At 40.1% G+C, this 18,185-nt stretch overlaps 1 protein-coding gene and 2 non-coding genes across 3 annotated transcripts in view; all 3 read right to left on the bottom strand.

Moving 5' to 3' along the window:
* Positions 1-2,742: 2,742 nt before the first annotated feature.
* Positions 2,743-18,185, bottom strand: part of LOC133446926 (E3 ubiquitin-protein ligase TRIM21-like) — a 28,453-nt gene continuing 13,010 nt past the window's right edge. The window contains exon 2 of the mRNA XM_061725147.1: positions 2,743-4,557. Coding sequence (XP_061581131.1) covers positions 2,908-4,548 — 1,641 coding nt within the window. The 5' untranslated portion in view covers positions 4,549-4,557 and the 3' untranslated portion in view covers positions 2,743-2,907. The remainder of the gene's footprint in view (positions 4,558-18,185) is intronic.
* trnat-agu (transfer RNA threonine (anticodon AGU)) lies at positions 12,924-12,997 on the bottom strand. Its single transcript has one exon. It is a non-coding gene; the product is annotated as a tRNA-Thr (tRNA).
* On the bottom strand, positions 16,674-16,747 carry trnat-agu (transfer RNA threonine (anticodon AGU)). Its single transcript has one exon. It is a non-coding gene; the product is annotated as a tRNA-Thr (tRNA).

Here is an 18,185-nt window from a genome sequence, read left to right as displayed (position 1 = left end):
ATTGATGACCATATTATTTGGGGTTTTTGGTTTAGTTTTTACTTCATAACAGTGATGAAGTCATAGAAAAAAAAAGAAAGCAGACTTTTAATGACTTTAAATTACAAAATAGTGAATAAGAGAATGATGACTGTAATAAAACACATCTTACAGGGTTTTTAGCTGTGATTTCACCTGATAAGTGTGGAAACCGCCGCAGACAACAGTGATGTCACAGTCATGTATTGATCATTGATGTGTACAGTCATCTGACAATGATGGCACGATGAAAACGTCCAATCATGTGCTAACAGTGGAATGATGATCTTCAGCAGTTTCTATTCTGGCTCAGAGGCCAGGGCTTTATGCTCTTATACACTTTCTGAACCCACGCTGACATTTGTGGAAATGCCTGTAAAACCCTTCGTGAAGCTTCCTTAAAACAAGTCCAGAAAAAGCCATTAAAGGTAAAACAGAAACTTGCTTGGGTAAATGAAATCAGACTTAACTCTAGCAGTTAAATATAAAAACACAGCAGCTCAGGAGAGCAGTATTATATATGTAGTGGATATGGGTAAATGAAACAGTATGTATGGATATGAATTAAAAGAAAAAAGTATATATGGTATTATAATAGTATATATAGTATAAGGTCATATATGAGGTGTACAACATTATTGACATCTCACCCAGAATGAAGCAGATCCAAGTCGTACAGTGAGATGTTTTTTATTCTGTTTTCCATTCATGTGTCCTCTGCCATTGTTGTAGGTGTTTAAAAATGATTATTGGAAATAACTGCAACAAAAAACAAGCATAGTTATTAAAAATAAAAACATTAATGTACAGTATCCAGGGAGAAATTTCCAATTAAGATTATAACCAAAGCACAAAGGAGTTATAAATGAAGGTTTAATTTAGCCTCATGGATAGTGTTTAGCAGGGTATTATCTGTGGATCAGTGCGATGCAGGTGATACACTCTGATTTAGAATTTAATTCTTAGATAAACTAGTTTCAACATCTGGGAGCTAATTTAGAGTTAATGGTATTTGGCTGTGAATTATTCCTTGCTATTACAATTATCTCTTTTATTATTTATTTAATTATTATTTTTTTGTATTCATTCCTTTATAATCCATATTTTTAAATTACAAATGTTTGCCATTGTATATTGTTATGAATCATTCTGAATCACTAGTCCTTAAAAATGATCAAAGTAATTAATCTATGTCACACTTTTCACTAAAAGTTAAGTTAAATTTGACTAAAAGTCTTTAAATGATAATCTAACACCAGCAGAGATTGATATAAATGGATTCAGAAAACTCTGCACCAGTGAAACGTCCTGTACATTTGTGAATATTGACATTATTCTAGCTCCACAGACTGGGATCAGTAATTACGGTGCAGCTTCAGTGATGCCTTCAGGTCGCCTCGGAAAACAAAAACCCAACATCGTGACTTCTCCAGTCCCAGTGTGCTCTTATACTGAATAAAGATTTATCAGTAAAAACATGTTCTGCTGGTGACTGGTTACTCTCAGCTAAGAATTTCCATCACAGTTGTTCATTTAACATGAATTTCTGGTCAAAAGAGTTGATATTTATACAGGTTTTAACCCCTGCAAGACCAACTATCTATCTGACTCTAAAAGCAACTTAAAATTGAGCTTTTCAAAATCAAAACTGTAACATCAGAGACAAACACAGATCACAGAGTTTTGCTTTATTCAGGAGAAAATTCAACAATCCAGCAGTTTTCACTCGTTCCATCATCAGAGATTGTAGGATCATTCACACTTGCAGATGTTACAATTAGATCACATGATCTCAATCTCAAATGTTCCTTTAAAAAGAGGAGGAACAAAAAACAGGAAAAAGGTAGAAGTACAACAAACAAATGTAATAATATGATCCAGGGTTGGTTCTAGGATCAGAGCTTTAGGCGTGCTGAGCACTCAGAGTTCACTGGCCGGCGAGGCAAAATAAACTTCACTGTTTTGTACATTTTAACACAAGTTTGATCCATCATTCCCACATTTGTGAAAGAAAAACAGAGAGAGATAGATAGAAACTTTTTTCAAATTGTTATCGTTTCATTGTCCATTGCTTATCACCATCAAAAAAAAGAAACATCTACATTAATTTCAGGATCCTGTCAATGGAAATGATAATAACGTCTCCATGACAACGGGCAATGAAAATATGACTTCTCAAGGAAAAGTCGTCTTGTGGCTCAACTTGCCCCAGTTTAGGGGTAAGTAGATCTGCATCTGGGGGTAAATTGATCCATTTTCTATTTTCCAGTTTAAACCTTTGTCTAAATCTTAAAAGGTAACTTAACAATATTTTACAAACCAAATTCAAGTGTATTATTCAGAATATGTTAAAAGAAAAGGTGAAATAACTCCACATTACACATTACAGACTGAAAAATACAACTTAACTGAAACTTACAAGAACATAACGTATTATTAACGTATTATCAAAGAATAATTGGACCAGAGCGTGTTTTTGATCAAATTGAAGTGTAATTCATGGTGGATGACCCTTGACACCACACACGTAGGTGCATTCTTATTTTTTTTTTTACCTTGTCTGCACACATATTACTGGTTGATACCATGCTGGTAAAAAACCTAAGGCATATATATGTGCATTGTTTCTATATTTAATATATATATATATATATATATATATATATATACATATATATACATACGCATACAAACCCAGTGTTTTGTTGTTTTTTTGGCGGGGGGTTGACATCTGCTATGTGGCTATAGTAGCTGTCTATACACACACACACACACACACACACACACACACACACACACACACACACACACACACACACACACACACACACACACACACACACACACACACACACACACAGAGTTGATGAAGATTCATTACATCAAAGATCAGACAGTTTGATTGACAGGACAGATGATCAGAGGAGCAGAGTTTTTACCTCCATCATTGACACAAGGACTGAAGTATGGGTGGAGTTTCTCCCTGAAGGAGCAGCCAGTAAAGGAGTAGATAAGTGCTGCAGCATCTACATCATGAAAGGAGACCAGACCCTCCTCATAATCCACAAACACCCCCAACTTCTCAGGAGGAGAACTGGGATGGAGAAGGACTGGAGGATCATTAGCTTTGTACTCGTTTCCATTTCTCATCCAAACAGTCCAGTAACCATCCTGAGGACTCAGAGTGATGCCTCCCTTCCTGTTGATCGAGTCTCTGACCACTCCTACCTCCCAGTCAGTCTTTCCTTTAACCTGAACCTCAAAGTAAAATCTGCCTGAAGAGAAACTCTGTTTTCCTAAAACACAAGCACATGTAGAAAATCTCTCTGGATTATCTGGGAGATTCTTCCACACATCAACATGATAGACTTGTTTTCCATCATCAGACAAGATGAGTCTAGGATGTGCTGTATCAGGATCAAGAGTCACATCAGCTTCAAACTGCTGGATCCTCCTCAGCTCAGCTTCAAACAGCTTCTTCATCTTTTCTCTGAGGTTCTTCTCCAGCTGCTCCACAGCTCTCACCACAGTCCCCTCATATGGAGGTGGATGGACTCTGACATCTGTCCAGTTCTTGGTGGGTGGAGCATCTTCCAGGGATGAGAATCTTTGGAGGAGGTGCAGGTGATCTTCAGAGCGTGAGAGCTGCTCCACCTCAGAGCTCCTCTTCTTCAGCTCACAGATTTCCTGTTCCAGATCTTTGATGAAGTCTTCAGCCTGTTTCTCTGCAGTTTTCTGTTTGTCTTCCATCTCCTTCATGAACTCCTTCAGACGTCTCTCAACAGACTCCTTCAGATCAGTGAAGACCTGAACACCTTCTGCTTTCTCTCTGTCTGCAGCATCGTTACTGATCTTCAGAGACTCTTTGAACTCCTGAATCTTCAGTCGTCTCTTCTGGATCATCTGCTGAATCTCAGCCTCTGTCTTCTGCAGATCTGCCTTCTTTCCTTCATATTCTTCTCTCAGAGGAACAAACTCATGGGTCTTGTGGTCTAAAACAGAGCAGAGCATGCAGACACATGTCTGGTCGGTCTTACAGAACAGCTCCAGAGGTTTATCGTGCTTCGTACAAATCCTGTCCTCCAGGTTCTCCACAGGCTCCACCAGCTGATGTCTTTTCAGACCTGACATTGTCAGATGAGGCTCCAGGTGAGTCTCACAGTAGGACAGCAGACACACCAGGCAGGACTTCAGGGCCTTGAGTCTGGTTCCAGTGCAGACGTCACAGGGAACTTCTCCTGGTTCTGCAGCTTGTTGCTCTGAGCTGCTGCTGCTGGATTTCTGTTGAGCTTCACGTCTGAACTCAGAAACCATCTCTCTCAATAAGGTGTTGACTTTCAGCTGAGGTCTGGTGTAGAACATCTCCTGACACATGGGACACTTGTAGAGAACATTATCATCCCAGAAATGAGTGATGCAGGTTTTACAGAAGTTGTGTCCACATGGTGTGGTGACTGGATCAGTGAACACATCCAGACAGATGGAGCACAGGAACTGATCTGCAGATCTCAGGTTGCTGCCAGCAGACATGTTGGTTCTCTGGAAACAAAAGTGAAAGTGTGAAACATCAAAGCTGCAATAATGAAATAAAGAAGTGAAAAACAATGAGAGAGAAGGAAACCGAACAAAGAATGTCATGAATCCTCAGAGAAAACACCCGTCTGACAGTAAAAGGAGGAACGTTTCCTCAACACAAGTTTAGATTATTAATGTCACGACTCCAGAATAATGAACTATTTCATGTGAATCATTTTCCTCTAAACGTTCCTGTTTTTTGACCAGAGTCAGTTTGAGTTTTCCAGAATAACATTTAGTAAACTGAGTTGAAGTTTTGTCGTCCCGCTGACAGAAACACAGTTAATGTTTCGTTCTGTACTCACCAGTGTTTCAGAGACTTTGCTGAGAACAAACTCTGAAGTCTGAATTTACTCAGAAACCCAGAATCAGACAGGTTTAGTCTCTGCTGCAGCTCTTCTGTCGCTCTGACAAACATTCTGATTCACTCAACCATGTGACATTGAAGTTTTCCTGTATTTCCAGTTCTGCTGCTCCTCCTACAGTTCTGATCTTTCCACCTGATTACTGTCACGTGACTTTCATGATGCCTGGTTTACCTGATGTTATCTGTCGTTGCCGTCTTCATCCCTCTGAAAACTGATTACTAACTCACATCAGTCACTTTTTGTAGATAAACAGTAAACTCTTCACCTTCAGCTGTTCGACATCTGTTTGTGCTGGAATCTCAACTCTTCATGGATGTTTTCAGGATCTAATCAGGAAGCTTTCTGGTTGTATTTTAGTGTTAGGCTCGGGGGAAGGAAGGCGGACCCAAATGCAGGACAACACGAGCAAGGTTCAGGTATAACAAAGTTTATTTAACAAAAGGCGCTCCACAGGAAGGAAGGAAGACAAACACAAAATCACAGACCAAAAAAACGCGGCTGGAAAGTCCAACTAAAAGCGCAGACCGGAGGGAAACTCACGGCTGGAAAATCCAACAAAAGGCGCAGACCGGAGGGAAACTCACGGCTGGAAAATCCAACAAAGGACGCAGACCGGAGCGAAACTCACGGCTGGAAAAAGTAATCCAAAGGACCCAGGAAGGGAAGGTCCACGAACAGGAGACCATGGAAGACCACCAAAACAGGCAGCATACAGGGCTCTGAGCTGGAGAGAATAATCCGACACTGCAGCTTGTGGGAGGCAGGCTTAAGAGCAGACTGGGTGACGAGGCTGAGTGGTGTCAGGTGTGGGGACGATGATAGGGATCAGCTGTGGTGCTCTGGCCAAGCCTGACCAGACTTTGGCGCCCTCTGGTGGAGGAAGGGTGTGCCAAACCCTAACAGCTATTTACAAAACTGAAGAGGCAACATTTAATTTCTCACCAACTTGGTGACCAAAAATAACAGTCTTAAATATTTTGTGTAACAATGTGTAAGACTAGTTTTAAGTACAAGATTGATTATGCTTGCCCTCCATTCAGGTTTATGAAGACTATGGGATCGACTGGAACGGACCTCACAGTCTTCATGGAGGCACTGGCTGTTTCCGAATTCGCATACTGTACTACTAGTATACACTGATTTGGCCAAAATGTAGTAAGTAGTATGCTGTATGTGAACAGAAGGAAATATGCAGTGTGCGAAAAATACCCGGATGTTTTACTGATTTGGAAAAAAATCCGAAGCATGCATCAGACCAGTCTACCTCGCCTACTATATCCCAGAATGCAATGCGGCCTCGGCCGGGCAGCACTTTTTCTTTTTTTTCCCAAAGCTTTATTGAGAAAACACAAACGCAGGACAAAACAGCTGCAACCGGACAGTGATGTGATGTGATGGCAGAAAGGATTAGTTGCACCGTGGAGAGGGAGAAGGAGGAATATAAATGTAAGTAACTTTAATATATAACCTTTTTAATTCAATTTAGTGTAAGGACAATGATTAAAAATTGTGACAAAGCTACGTTGCCCATTTGTAATGAATGTAGAACTTGGCATATTTGTCCTAATAACGTTACAAAGCGATAACGTAACCATAAGTCAGCCAAAGTAACGTTACCGTTAACGATAGTGAGCCGTCAAGAAGAAAACATATAACCTATCTTTATTAGGGACAGATAAGGACACCGAGGCGCTGATGGTGTGGCGGTCCTCCAAAAAAAAGCCTCTTCAGTGGGCAGCGAAATGCCTCCCTAAAAGGATTTAAGGTAGGTTTTTAATAGTATGTTAGGTTCTTGTTAGTTATCTTAGCGTGCTTGCTTGGTAAATAAAAGTGATTTAAGTGTTATGACAACGTTATATATCGGTAGTTCGTTGTATTTTCATGAAATAACTACTTTTCATTGCTGTGTTTTGACAGAGAATTTGTCCGGGAGCTGAAATAAATAGATGCAGAGAGAGGATTTGGACGAGGAGAAGACCGAGAGAGAGCGACTCGACAGAGAGGAGAAGAACTTTGTTAATAATAAAATAAAATGAAATTCAATAGACTGATATGTTCATTTTAATACATTTATTAAAATCCCTTTCCATCCCTTATGTCATTTCATCAATGAATGTGGTATTACTGCTATTTCAACATTTAGAGTCATCACGAGAAAAATAACACCAGAAAAATAACTGATTTGACAATTTTCCCCTGTTTCAAGTACATTTTCACTTGAAATAAGTAGGAAAAATCTGCCAATGGGACAAGATTTATCTTCTAATTACAAGCAATAAAATCTTGTTCCACATGCAGATTTTTCCACTTAGTTTAAGTGAAAATCTACCTGAAACAGGTGAAAATTGATGTTTTTTTCAGTGATGAGTCTTGTTTTAAGTGTAAGGAGTTTTTTTAATAAAATGAAACATTTTAACTAGAAATAAGACAAATATTCTTGTTAAGATTTTGAGTTTTTTCAGTGATCCATTGTACTTATCCTGTGAAGGACAGAGTCATATTGATAAGTTCAGAAAACTGTTTTTTATTATTGTGTTTTGATGCATATGATGTAAGACCAGTGGATGTACTGGATGTATATATATATATATATATATATATATATATATATATATATATATATATATATATATATATATATATATATATATATATATATATAATTATCTAACAGTTGTAGCTTTGTTTCGTCTGTAGTTTTGTCTGAATGTAAAGTGAAGCTTCATGTTTTCTTTTTTTACTAGATAGATGAATACAGTTCTATCTATCTATCTATCTAGTAAAAACATGAAGCTTCACTTTATATTCAGACAAACTAAGGTGACAGCTACAACTGTTAGATTTCATCTATTAAACCAACATTTATCTTCCTAAATGGTTTATTTCAGCCAGCGGTGATGCTCCACAGAGCTGCAGGTTTCTCCCCGGGACGACGCTGTGGGTTGACCCAGCGATCACGTCTGTCCCCCCGGCCGTGAGCTGCTGATGCTGCCCGGGACCGGCGGCTCTTATGATTCCCGAAACATCGGATCATATCTCTTAACAGGCGTTATTTGGATAAACTGAGCCCAGGGTGGGGATCTTAACGGTTACTTTTACGCCTGAAAAGATGTTACAACATAATAAAGTGGCATATTAACAGCGCTACAGCTGAAATTAAAACAGCTTCTGGTCTGCTTTTAAATCTCAGCTTTCGCTGTCGTTTTGGTGCGAAATGCATTCTGGGATACACTGTAGCACACTGCTGTGTGAACGGTCTGCTGGAGCAGCGTACTGAATCGTTCATTTAGTAGGCAGTATTCAGTACATACTTTGCAGTATGTAGCATGTAGTGCGGTAGTGTCCGAATTCGGAAACAGCCACTGTGTCAGTCCCCGAGGTTCAGCTGGTCCAGGAACCATCACTGTGTCAGTCCCCGAGGTTCAGCTGGTCCAGGAACCATCACTGTGTCAGTCCCCGAGGTTCAGCTGGTCCAGGAACCATCACTGTGTCAGTCCCCGAGGTTCAGCTGGTCCAGGAACCATCACTGTGTCAGTCCCCGAGGTTCAGCTGGTCCAGGAACCATCACTGTGTCAGTCCCTGAGGTTCAGCTGGTCCAGGAACCATCACTGTGTCAGTCCCCGAGGTTCAGCTGGTCCCTGAACCATCACTGTGTCAGTCCCCGAGGTTCAGCTGGTCCAGGAACCATCACTGTGTCAGTCCCCGAGGTTCAGCTGGTCCAGGAACCATCACTGTGTCAGTCCCCGAGGTTCAGCTGGTCCCTGAACCATCACTGTGTCAGTCCCCGAGGTTCAGCTGGTCCAGGAACCATCACTGTGTCAGTCCCCGAGGTTCAGCTGGTCCCTGAACCATCACTGTGTCAGTCCCCGAGGTTCAGCTGGTCCAGGAACCATCACTGTGTCAGTCCTCGAGGTTCAGCTGATCCCTGAACCATCACTGTGTCAGTCCCCAAGGTTCAGCTGGCCCGTGAGCCATCGCTGGAAGAGGCTGCCATGCTGCCAGCTCCAGGAGTTTCTGTAACTGATGCACTGGGATCATATATAGAGACTATAGAAGTTTTATCAAGCATCATAGCACACTGATGTCCAACCCATGCTTTTATTTAGCATCTTACAAGGAAACATTAACAAAAAAAGTTTGATTTCCTTAAAAAGCCGTTTTACTATGGTCCTCTACCATAATGATTGTTAGATCTTGTAAATGCACTTTATACACAGAATGAATAACATGAATGCTGTTCTGTTAAAGCAGCACTTTTCCACCTTAATATCATATTTCCAGAGTCATTGTGATGGTATATCAACTTACAACAGGTTTAATGAACCTCTTTCATGGTCTGGGGGGGTCTGTATCACCTTCACTGGCACTATGTAACTTTGAGGTGCATGGTAGGAACCCTGCCACACTAAAAAACTACACATTTTTACGGCTTTGACTGCTTTACGGCATACATCACTTCCCCCTCCTTCCCGATTCGTAGTCGAGACGAAAATGGGCGGGGCGTGGAACGCAGCTCCGCAGAAGCTGGTAACCCGTTGCTGCGTTGTGGCTGCAGCAGCTCCACACACAACAGACGTGGGGAAAAGATCGCTAATGGTTTAACTTTTCACCGCTTTCCTGCTCGGAGGAAGAACCACGGAGGCCGAGTACCTGACATAACAAAGTAAAAGAGTCGTCGGCTCGGTCGGATCGCGGCTGTAACGACCAAACATAACGTTCCACAGTAAACAAACAAACACGCACACAGACGGGGGTCAGATTATTCATACGGGTTTTATTCCCCACTTCTCCAGCTAAACGCAGTTACTGGCCAGCTCTCTGCGCTGTGATTAACCCCAATCTTCAGATAAAACTAGTTTGTTGAGGAAAAGATATTAACTCTATTTGTAGCTGCAGAGGAAAAAAGTAATCTCACGAGGAAAACAAAAATATTGCTCACGCCTCTGAGTCTCTTCAGCATAATATAGCAGAAAAAAAAGAAAAGAGAAGTAAGAGTGACACAAAACATGTACTGTGTGTGTGTAAAGGCACAAGGCAGAGTCACATGTTGTACTATTATACTAATTTATTGAAACACATGGCGATTCAAACATTTACCAAAGCAGCTGCCAAACACTCCTAAACAAGGTAGCTGGAGACGTGGGTTCTGCAGAACTGCAGCAGTACATCCCTTCTAAAGAGTGGAGCTCCACTCTTTAGTAGGGATTTCATATGGATCCAAACCGTTATTAATCATTATTTTCTCCATAGTGGGAGTGAAGTGTCTCATAAACACCGACACGGCAGCAAGTAGTCCGAAATGACAACTTAAAATAACGGAAATGAAACTTTATTACCTGTTTCTTGGAGTGTCAGTAGAAAAACACCTTTCCAAAAATGCATTTATTAGTTATTTTCAAAAATAAGACTTCATTATATCTGTTGCAATGGTAAATGTGATATATGACGTAGACTTGATATGACGTAGGTTGATATGACGTAGGTTGATATGCCGTAGGTTGATATGGCGGTGGAATTCTTGCCTCCTTTGATCCTTTGTGACGTCACCAGCAGTATATTTATCTGTAAATATTCCTCTGGACCGAGTCAGTTAGTTATTCACCTTCAGCTTGGTATCTTCTCACTAAGGATGTCGTGGAAACAGTTCTCATTGAGGTTGGTCGTGTTTCTTTTGGTTATTTGCTGGTATTTGGTGGTTTGTCCAGCGCAACATCAGTCCGTCTCCCTGTGTTTGAGTTTTATGTAAAAGTTCTGTCAATTTAGCTTTTTTTTTTTTGGTTTCTTCTTCTTTCTTCTTTTCTTGCTCTTATACATACAACTGGAAATGTATCCACTCACATATACAACTGAAATGATATACACTACAAAGGTTTTAAGTCAGCGCTTCCAACCTAAAATCACCAAACTAATCTGTCCACAATAACACATTCATCTTCCACCTGCAAACCACTGCAGCTGAAGCTAAACAAGTGGGTCTTATGGGGGGCACAATACTAAATAATAATTAAAAGATTTAATTCATGTAAAATGTAATTAATATTTTAAATGACTTTATAAAAAAGGAAAAATATATATCAGCCGCTGTTGTTAAATCTACCAGTTGCAGTAATTATGCCATGTACTTTTTTAAATGACTATTGACAAAAAACAAGAAAAGAAACCAAAAAAAAAAGCTAAATTGACAGAACTTTTACATAAAACTCAAACACAGGGAGACGGACTGATGTTGCGCTGGACAAACCTCCAAATACCAGCAAATAACCAAAAGAAACACGACCAACCTCAATGAGAACTGTTTCCACGACATCCTTAGTGAGAAGATACCAAGCTGAAGGTGAATAACTAACTGACTCGGTCCAGAGGAATATTTACAGATAAATATACTGCTGGTGACGTCATAAAGGATCAAAGGAGGCAAGAATTCCACCGTCATATCAACCTACGTCATATCAACCTACGTCATATATCAAATGTACTATTGCAACAGATATAATGAAGTCTTATTTTTGAAAATAACTAATAAATGCATTTTTGGAAAAGTGTTTTTCTACTAGCACTCCAAGAAACAGGTTATAAAGTTTCATTTTCGTTATTGTAAGTTGTCGTTTCGGACTACTATGAGACGCCCCACTTCACCCCCACATGTTCACCGGGGGTTGGTGTCACATTGTGAGTGTCTAAAATAAGAGGCTGTGAACGGGTGAATAGGAAAAAGACTAAATCGCTTTGCAGAGTCTATAAGTGGCTGAACTAAAGAAATAAAGTATAGGAGCGCCATCCATTTATTTTGAGGATAACTCGGTCGTCAAAGGACAGCATACGGATGTTTGTGTTGTTCAGTTATGATGAAACAAACACAAACGTGACAGTACACTCGGTAAGTGCGTATAGAAGACAGTTGTGAAGCCGCAGCTGCCGCTTACGACCATACCGCCATGAACCAGCAGAGGGCGCTGTTGCTACGTTTGGGAACATGTGCACATTCATCCTCGTTTGCAGCAAATCAGCTCCAGCTTCAGACGTGTAGCGTTCAAATGCTCTTTCATGGAGCCTTGGAACGTCATCAAAAACATGTGACGTCTTTGATGACGTCACGAAGAATAGTGGAAGAGGAAGCACACGTAAATAGCACACATTAGAGTGAAGATGTATTTCTGTTCTTGTTATTATAAACACCAGAAAACCAGACACACAGCTGTTTAAAAGCACAGCAGAAGTAGTGAAATTATTTTGCCACAGGACCATGAAAATATTATAACTGTAATGGCAATCTAACAACAAAAAGTTCCATGTGAGGGAATTTGAAGACATTTCCAACTCATGCTGGTTCCAAAAAAAGTGGTCCGACAGGGAGCTGATTCAACACTTTATTTTACATGTGCAAAGCTTCAAAAAACAACACCTACAATACCCGGGTGCTGAATGAGAGGTTAAAAAACAAGCTTGTGTATTATCAAAAACAACACATTAGGCTACTGGCGACAGAACAAACCATGCGGACACACACACTCCATGCACGGTTGAAAAACTGTGTGACTTCCCAGCTCCTAGTTCCCCTGCACCTGATCACCTGTGTGTGCATGTTTGATCCAGGCCTGGTTTACAACATGTTGAGTTACATGCACAGTCTCCCAAACCAAGTACAGACCTTTTTAAGTGAGGTCAAACTTGGAAAATAACTGACTGTCAGACACACTATGTAAAGAAATACACATTTGGTCAAGAAGAATTGGAGGAGTACCCCACCTTGTGGCACGAGTGAAGAACAGCAAAGCATTAAAGTGACTAAGAGAAGAACCAGACATTACCTCCCTCTCAAGCAGTCCACATCTCTTTAAAACCTTCAACGTGCCATTCTTTTTTTTAAGCTACATGTCATTTTTCCATTTCACCACCATGGTTGAACCATGAATGAATGAGACATGTATAATCTTTTTCTCATCCAAAGACAGATGAGTTTAGAGGCTCTGCTGGGATTTGAACCCAGGATCTCCTGTTTACTAGACAGGTGCTTTGACCAACTAAGCCACAGGGCCTCCACAACCTCTCACTTACCTCGTCTCAGACATCAAAACAGTAAGACCTTTAGAGGTGTGACATGCTGGAATGAGAAACAGAAGACATTGGTGGAACACACGTCCTAAAGGACAAGGATCTGACTTTGGATAAGAAGGTTGAGAGTTTTAGTCCCTCTGTGGTTAAAGAGACTTGAGACAGTAAGTTCTAGTGTCCTACCTCACACTCACTCTTTACAGGTCACTTCAGTTTAGCGTCTTATACCTGCTACACATATTTACGTACTGGAAGGTCATGTTAGTCAATAATGGGACTGAGATCAGGGTTTGGGTTTGTTTTTTTACGTTTTCATGATTTATTTTTATGTATTTCTTTCCTTTTTTAGATCATTCATTCAGGATTCCCTCCATCATCTGTTGACCTTCAGCGTCTGCGTCGGACAACTCTCCTGCGTCTGCGGGCGACGCGGGTCCTACGGACTCTCCGGCGCCTGCGGACGGGGCGAGAGCTCTGTCTGCGTCTGCGTGGCATTGTCAAAAGATGTGATGAGAACTAGTAAGAAGGAGTTCTATTTATAAACTCTGTTACAAGCTTGTTGATGGAATGGAATGTTCATGGAATTGATGACATCATATATTCTTCAATGGAATTGATGACATCATAACTTGATGACATCATGTCTTCTTCAATGGAATTAATGACATCATAACTTGATGACATCATATCTTCTTCAATGGAATTAATGACATCATATTATTTGGGTTTTTTGGTTTAGTTTTTACTTCATAACAGTGATGATGTCAGAGAAAAAAAGAAAGCAGAGTTTTAATGACTTTAAATTACAAAATAGTGAATAAGAGAATGATGACTGTAATAAAACACATCTTACAGGGTTTTTAGCTGTGATTTCACCTGATAAGTCTGGAAACCGCCGCAGACAACAGTGATGTCACAGTCATGTATTGATCATTGATGTGTACAGTCATCTGACAATGATGGCACGATGAAAACGTCCAATCATGTGCTAACAGTGGAATGATGATCTTCAGCAGTTTCTATTCTGGCTCAGAGGCCAGGGCTTTATGCTCTTATACACTTTCTGAACCCACGCTGACATTTGTGGAAATGCCTGTAAAACCCTTCGTGAAGCTTCCTTAAAACAAGTCCAGAAAAAGCCATTAAAGGTAAAACAGAGACTTGCTTGGGTAAATGAAATCAGACTTAACTCTAGCAGTTAAATATAAAAACACAGCAGCTCAGGAGAGCAGTATTATATATGTAGTGGATATGGGTAAATGAAACAGTATGTATGGATATGAATGAAAAGAAAAAAGTATATATGGTATTATAATAGTATATATAGTATAAGGTCATATATGAGGTGTACAACATTATTGACATCTCACCCAGAATGAAGCAGATCCAAGTCGTACAGGGAGATGTTTTTTATTCTGTTTTCCATTCATGTGTCCTCTGCCATTGTTGTAGGTTTTTAAAAATGATTATTGAAAATAACTGCAACAAAAAACAAACATAGTTATTACAAATAAAAACATTAATGTACAGTATCCAGGGAGAAATTTACAATTAAAGAAACGAAACGAAGCGTCGATTGATGAAAAACTGGAAAAATATATCCAGCTACTGTTGTTAAATCGACCAGTTACAGTAATTATGCTATGAACTTTTTTAAATTGATTATTGACAATAAAGAAGAAAAGAAACGAAAAAAAAAAAGCTAAATTTACCGGACTTTTACATAAAACCCAAAAACTCTAAAACTCAAATCAAGAAGATACCAAGCTGAAGGTGAATAACTAACTGACTCGGTCCAGAGGAATATTTACAGATAAATATACTGCTGGTGACGTCATAAAGGATCAAAGGAGGCAAGAATTCCACCGTCATATCAACCTACGTCATATCAAGCCTACGTCATATATCAAATGTACTATTGCAACAGATATAATGAAGTCTTATTTTTGAAAATAACTAATACATGCATTTTTGAAAAAGTGTTTTTCTACTGACGCTCCAAGAAACAGATTACAGAGTTTCATTTTCGTTATTTTAAGTTGTCGTTTCGGACTACTTTAGCGAAAGCTGAACCCTGAAATAGCTCTTATATAGTGTTCACTTCTCTCAACCACATCCCGATGTCTGAGACGGAGAGTAAAACCGGTGTGTTCCAGAGTCAGTGGATCATTCACAAGTGGAGCTGGTGGATTGTAGCGGAGCTGAAACTCTGCAGCTGCCGTGTGTCGGTGTTTATGAGACACTTCACTCCCACATGTTCACCGGGGGTTGGTGTCACATTGTGAGTGTCTGAAATAAGAGGCTGTGAACGGGTGAATAGGAAAAAGACTAAATCACTTTGCAGAGCCTATAAGTGGCTGAACTTAAGAAATAAACTATAGGAGCGCCATCCATTTATTTTAAGGAGTAACTCGGTCGTCAAAGGACAGCATACGGATGTTTGTGTTGTTCAGTTATGATGAAACAAACACAAACGTGACAGTACACTCGGTAAGTGCGTATAGAAGACAGTTGTGAAGCCGCAGCTGCCGCTTACGACCATACCGCCATGAACCAGCAGAGGGCGCTGTTGCTACGTTTGGGAACATGTGCACATTCATCCTCGTTTGCAGCAAATCAGCTCCAGCTTCAGACGCGTAGCGTTCAAATGCTCTTTCATGGAGCCTTGGAACGTCATCAAAGAATGTGACGTCTTTGATGACGTCACGAAGAATAGTGGAAGAGGAAGCACACGTAAATAGCACACATTAGAGTGAAGATGTATTTCTTTTCTTGTTATTATAAACACCAGAAAACCAGACACACACAGCTGTTTAAAAGCACAGCAGAAGTAGTGAAATTATTTTGCCACAGGACCATGAAAATATTATAACTGTAATGGCAATCTAACAACAAAAAGTTCCATGTGAGGGAATTTGAAGACATTTCCAACTCATGCTGGTTCCAAAAAAAGTGGTCCGACAGGGAGCTGATTCAACACTTTATTTGACATGTGCAAAGCTTCAAAAAACAACACCTACAATACCCGGGTGCTGAATGAGAGGTTAAAAAACAAGCTTGTGTATTATCAAAACAACACATTAGGCTACTGGCGACAGAACAAACCATGCGGACACACACACTCCATGCACGGTTGAAAAACTGTGTGGATTCCCAGCTCCTAGTTCCCCTGCACCTGATCACCTGTATGTGCATGTTTGATCCAGGCCTGGTTTACAACATGTTGAGTTACATGCACAGTCTCCCAAACCCAGTAGAGACCTTTTTAAGTGAGGTCAAACTTGGAAAGTAACTGACTGTCAGAAACACCACGTAAAGAAATACACATTTGTTCTAGAAGAATTGGAGGAGTACCCCACCTTGTGGCACGAGTGAAGAACAGCAAAGCATTAAAGTGACTAAAAGAAGAACCAGACATTACCTCCCTCTCAAGCAGTCCACATCTCTTAGAAGAACTTTAAGACTGGAATGTGTCAATTCACTTTGGTTAAGAAACCTTCAATGTGCTTTTCTTAAGCTAAAAAGCACATTGAATGTTTCTTAACCAAAGTTGTGCTTTTCTTAAGCTACATGTCATTTTTCCATTTCACCACCATGGTTGAACCATGAATGAATGAGACATCTATCATCTTTTTCTCATCCAAAGACAGATGAGTTTAGAGGCTCTGCTGGGATTTGAACCCAGGATCTCCTGTTTACTAGACAGGTGCTTTGACCAACTAAGCCACAGGGCCTCCACAACCTCTCACTTACCTCGTCTCAGACATCAAAACAGTGAGACCTTTAGAGGTGTGACATGCTGGAATGAGAAACAGAAGACATTGGTGGAACACACGTCCTAAAGGACAAGGATCTGACTTTGGATAAGAAGGTTGAGAGTTTTAGTCCCTTTAGTCCCTCTGGGACTAAGATCAGGGTTTGGGTTTGTTTTTTTTTTATGTTATTTTTTTTCTCATTGTTTATTTTTTTGTATTTTTTCCTTTTTTAAATCATTCATTCAGGATTCCCTCCATCATCTGTTGACCTTCAGCGTCTGCGTCGGACAACTCTCCTGCGTCTGCGGGCGACGCGGGTCCTACGGACTCTCCGGCGCCTGCGGACGGGGCGAGAGCTCTGTCTGCGTCTGCGTGGCATTGTCAAAAGATGTGATGAGAACTAGTAAGAAGGAGTTCTATTTATAAACTCTGTTACAAGCTTGTTGATGGAATGGAATGTTCATGGAATTGATGACATCATACCACCAGCCAGCAGCAGCAGCAAGGCTGTCGGCCTCTCTAACCTCCTTTAATGATATGTCTACTAAGCTAGATTACCTGGATAACCAGTCTAGGAGAAATAATGTGATTATTGATGGCATTCCTGATGTAAATTCAGAATCTAGGCCTGACGCCGAAACCAAAGTCAAAAAAGTGTTCGCCAATCATCTTGAAATTGACCCTAAACTCATTGAAATTGAGAGAGCTCACCGTGTTGGTAAATATGAGCTTACAGGACGCCCGAGATCAATTGTGGCAAAGCTCCTCAGATTCAAGGACAAGGAAGAAATTTTCAAACGTACCAAGAAACTGCAGGGCTCAAACATTTTCATCAATGAAGACTTCTCTGAAAGCATCAGGCAGAAGCGTAAGGATCTGTTGCCTCGAATGAAGGCTGAACGTCAGAAAGGAAACATCACCTACTTGAAGTTTGATAAATTGGTTGTTCACCCTCCTCGCCAAACTTAGATCTATGTTATTCGCTCCAAGGTTTTAATTTTTTTTCTTTTAACAGTTTTTTCGTTTTTTCTCCTTCCATTATGACTGACTATATGTATGTGTCTCCACAACCCATATCTGGTTTACCAGCTTTCAATCCCTTTGATTTATGTATCGATAAGGATGGCATCTATGATGAGTTCTTTAATCCTGATTCTAATCATGTTGACCCGCAAAATGTGCAAATTTCCTGTGAATATTACACGGAAGATCAATTTAAAAAATCTGCAAAAGTACAAAACCCAAATTCTTTTTCTTTTTTCCACCTTAATATTCGTAGTATACCTCAACATTATGATCAACTAACAGATTACCGTATCTATCCATATTAAATTTCTCATTTTCAGTAATAGCTTTTTCAGAAACATGGCTTCACGATAATATTACTTGTCTCTATCCCTTGGAAAACTATAGAGCT

This window comes from Cololabis saira, chromosome 1 (assembly GCF_033807715.1).
Source record: "Cololabis saira isolate AMF1-May2022 chromosome 1, fColSai1.1, whole genome shotgun sequence".
Taxonomy (NCBI): Eukaryota; Metazoa; Chordata; class Actinopteri; order Beloniformes; family Belonidae; genus Cololabis; species Cololabis saira.
This window is presented reverse-complemented; position numbering and strand designations above follow the sequence as displayed.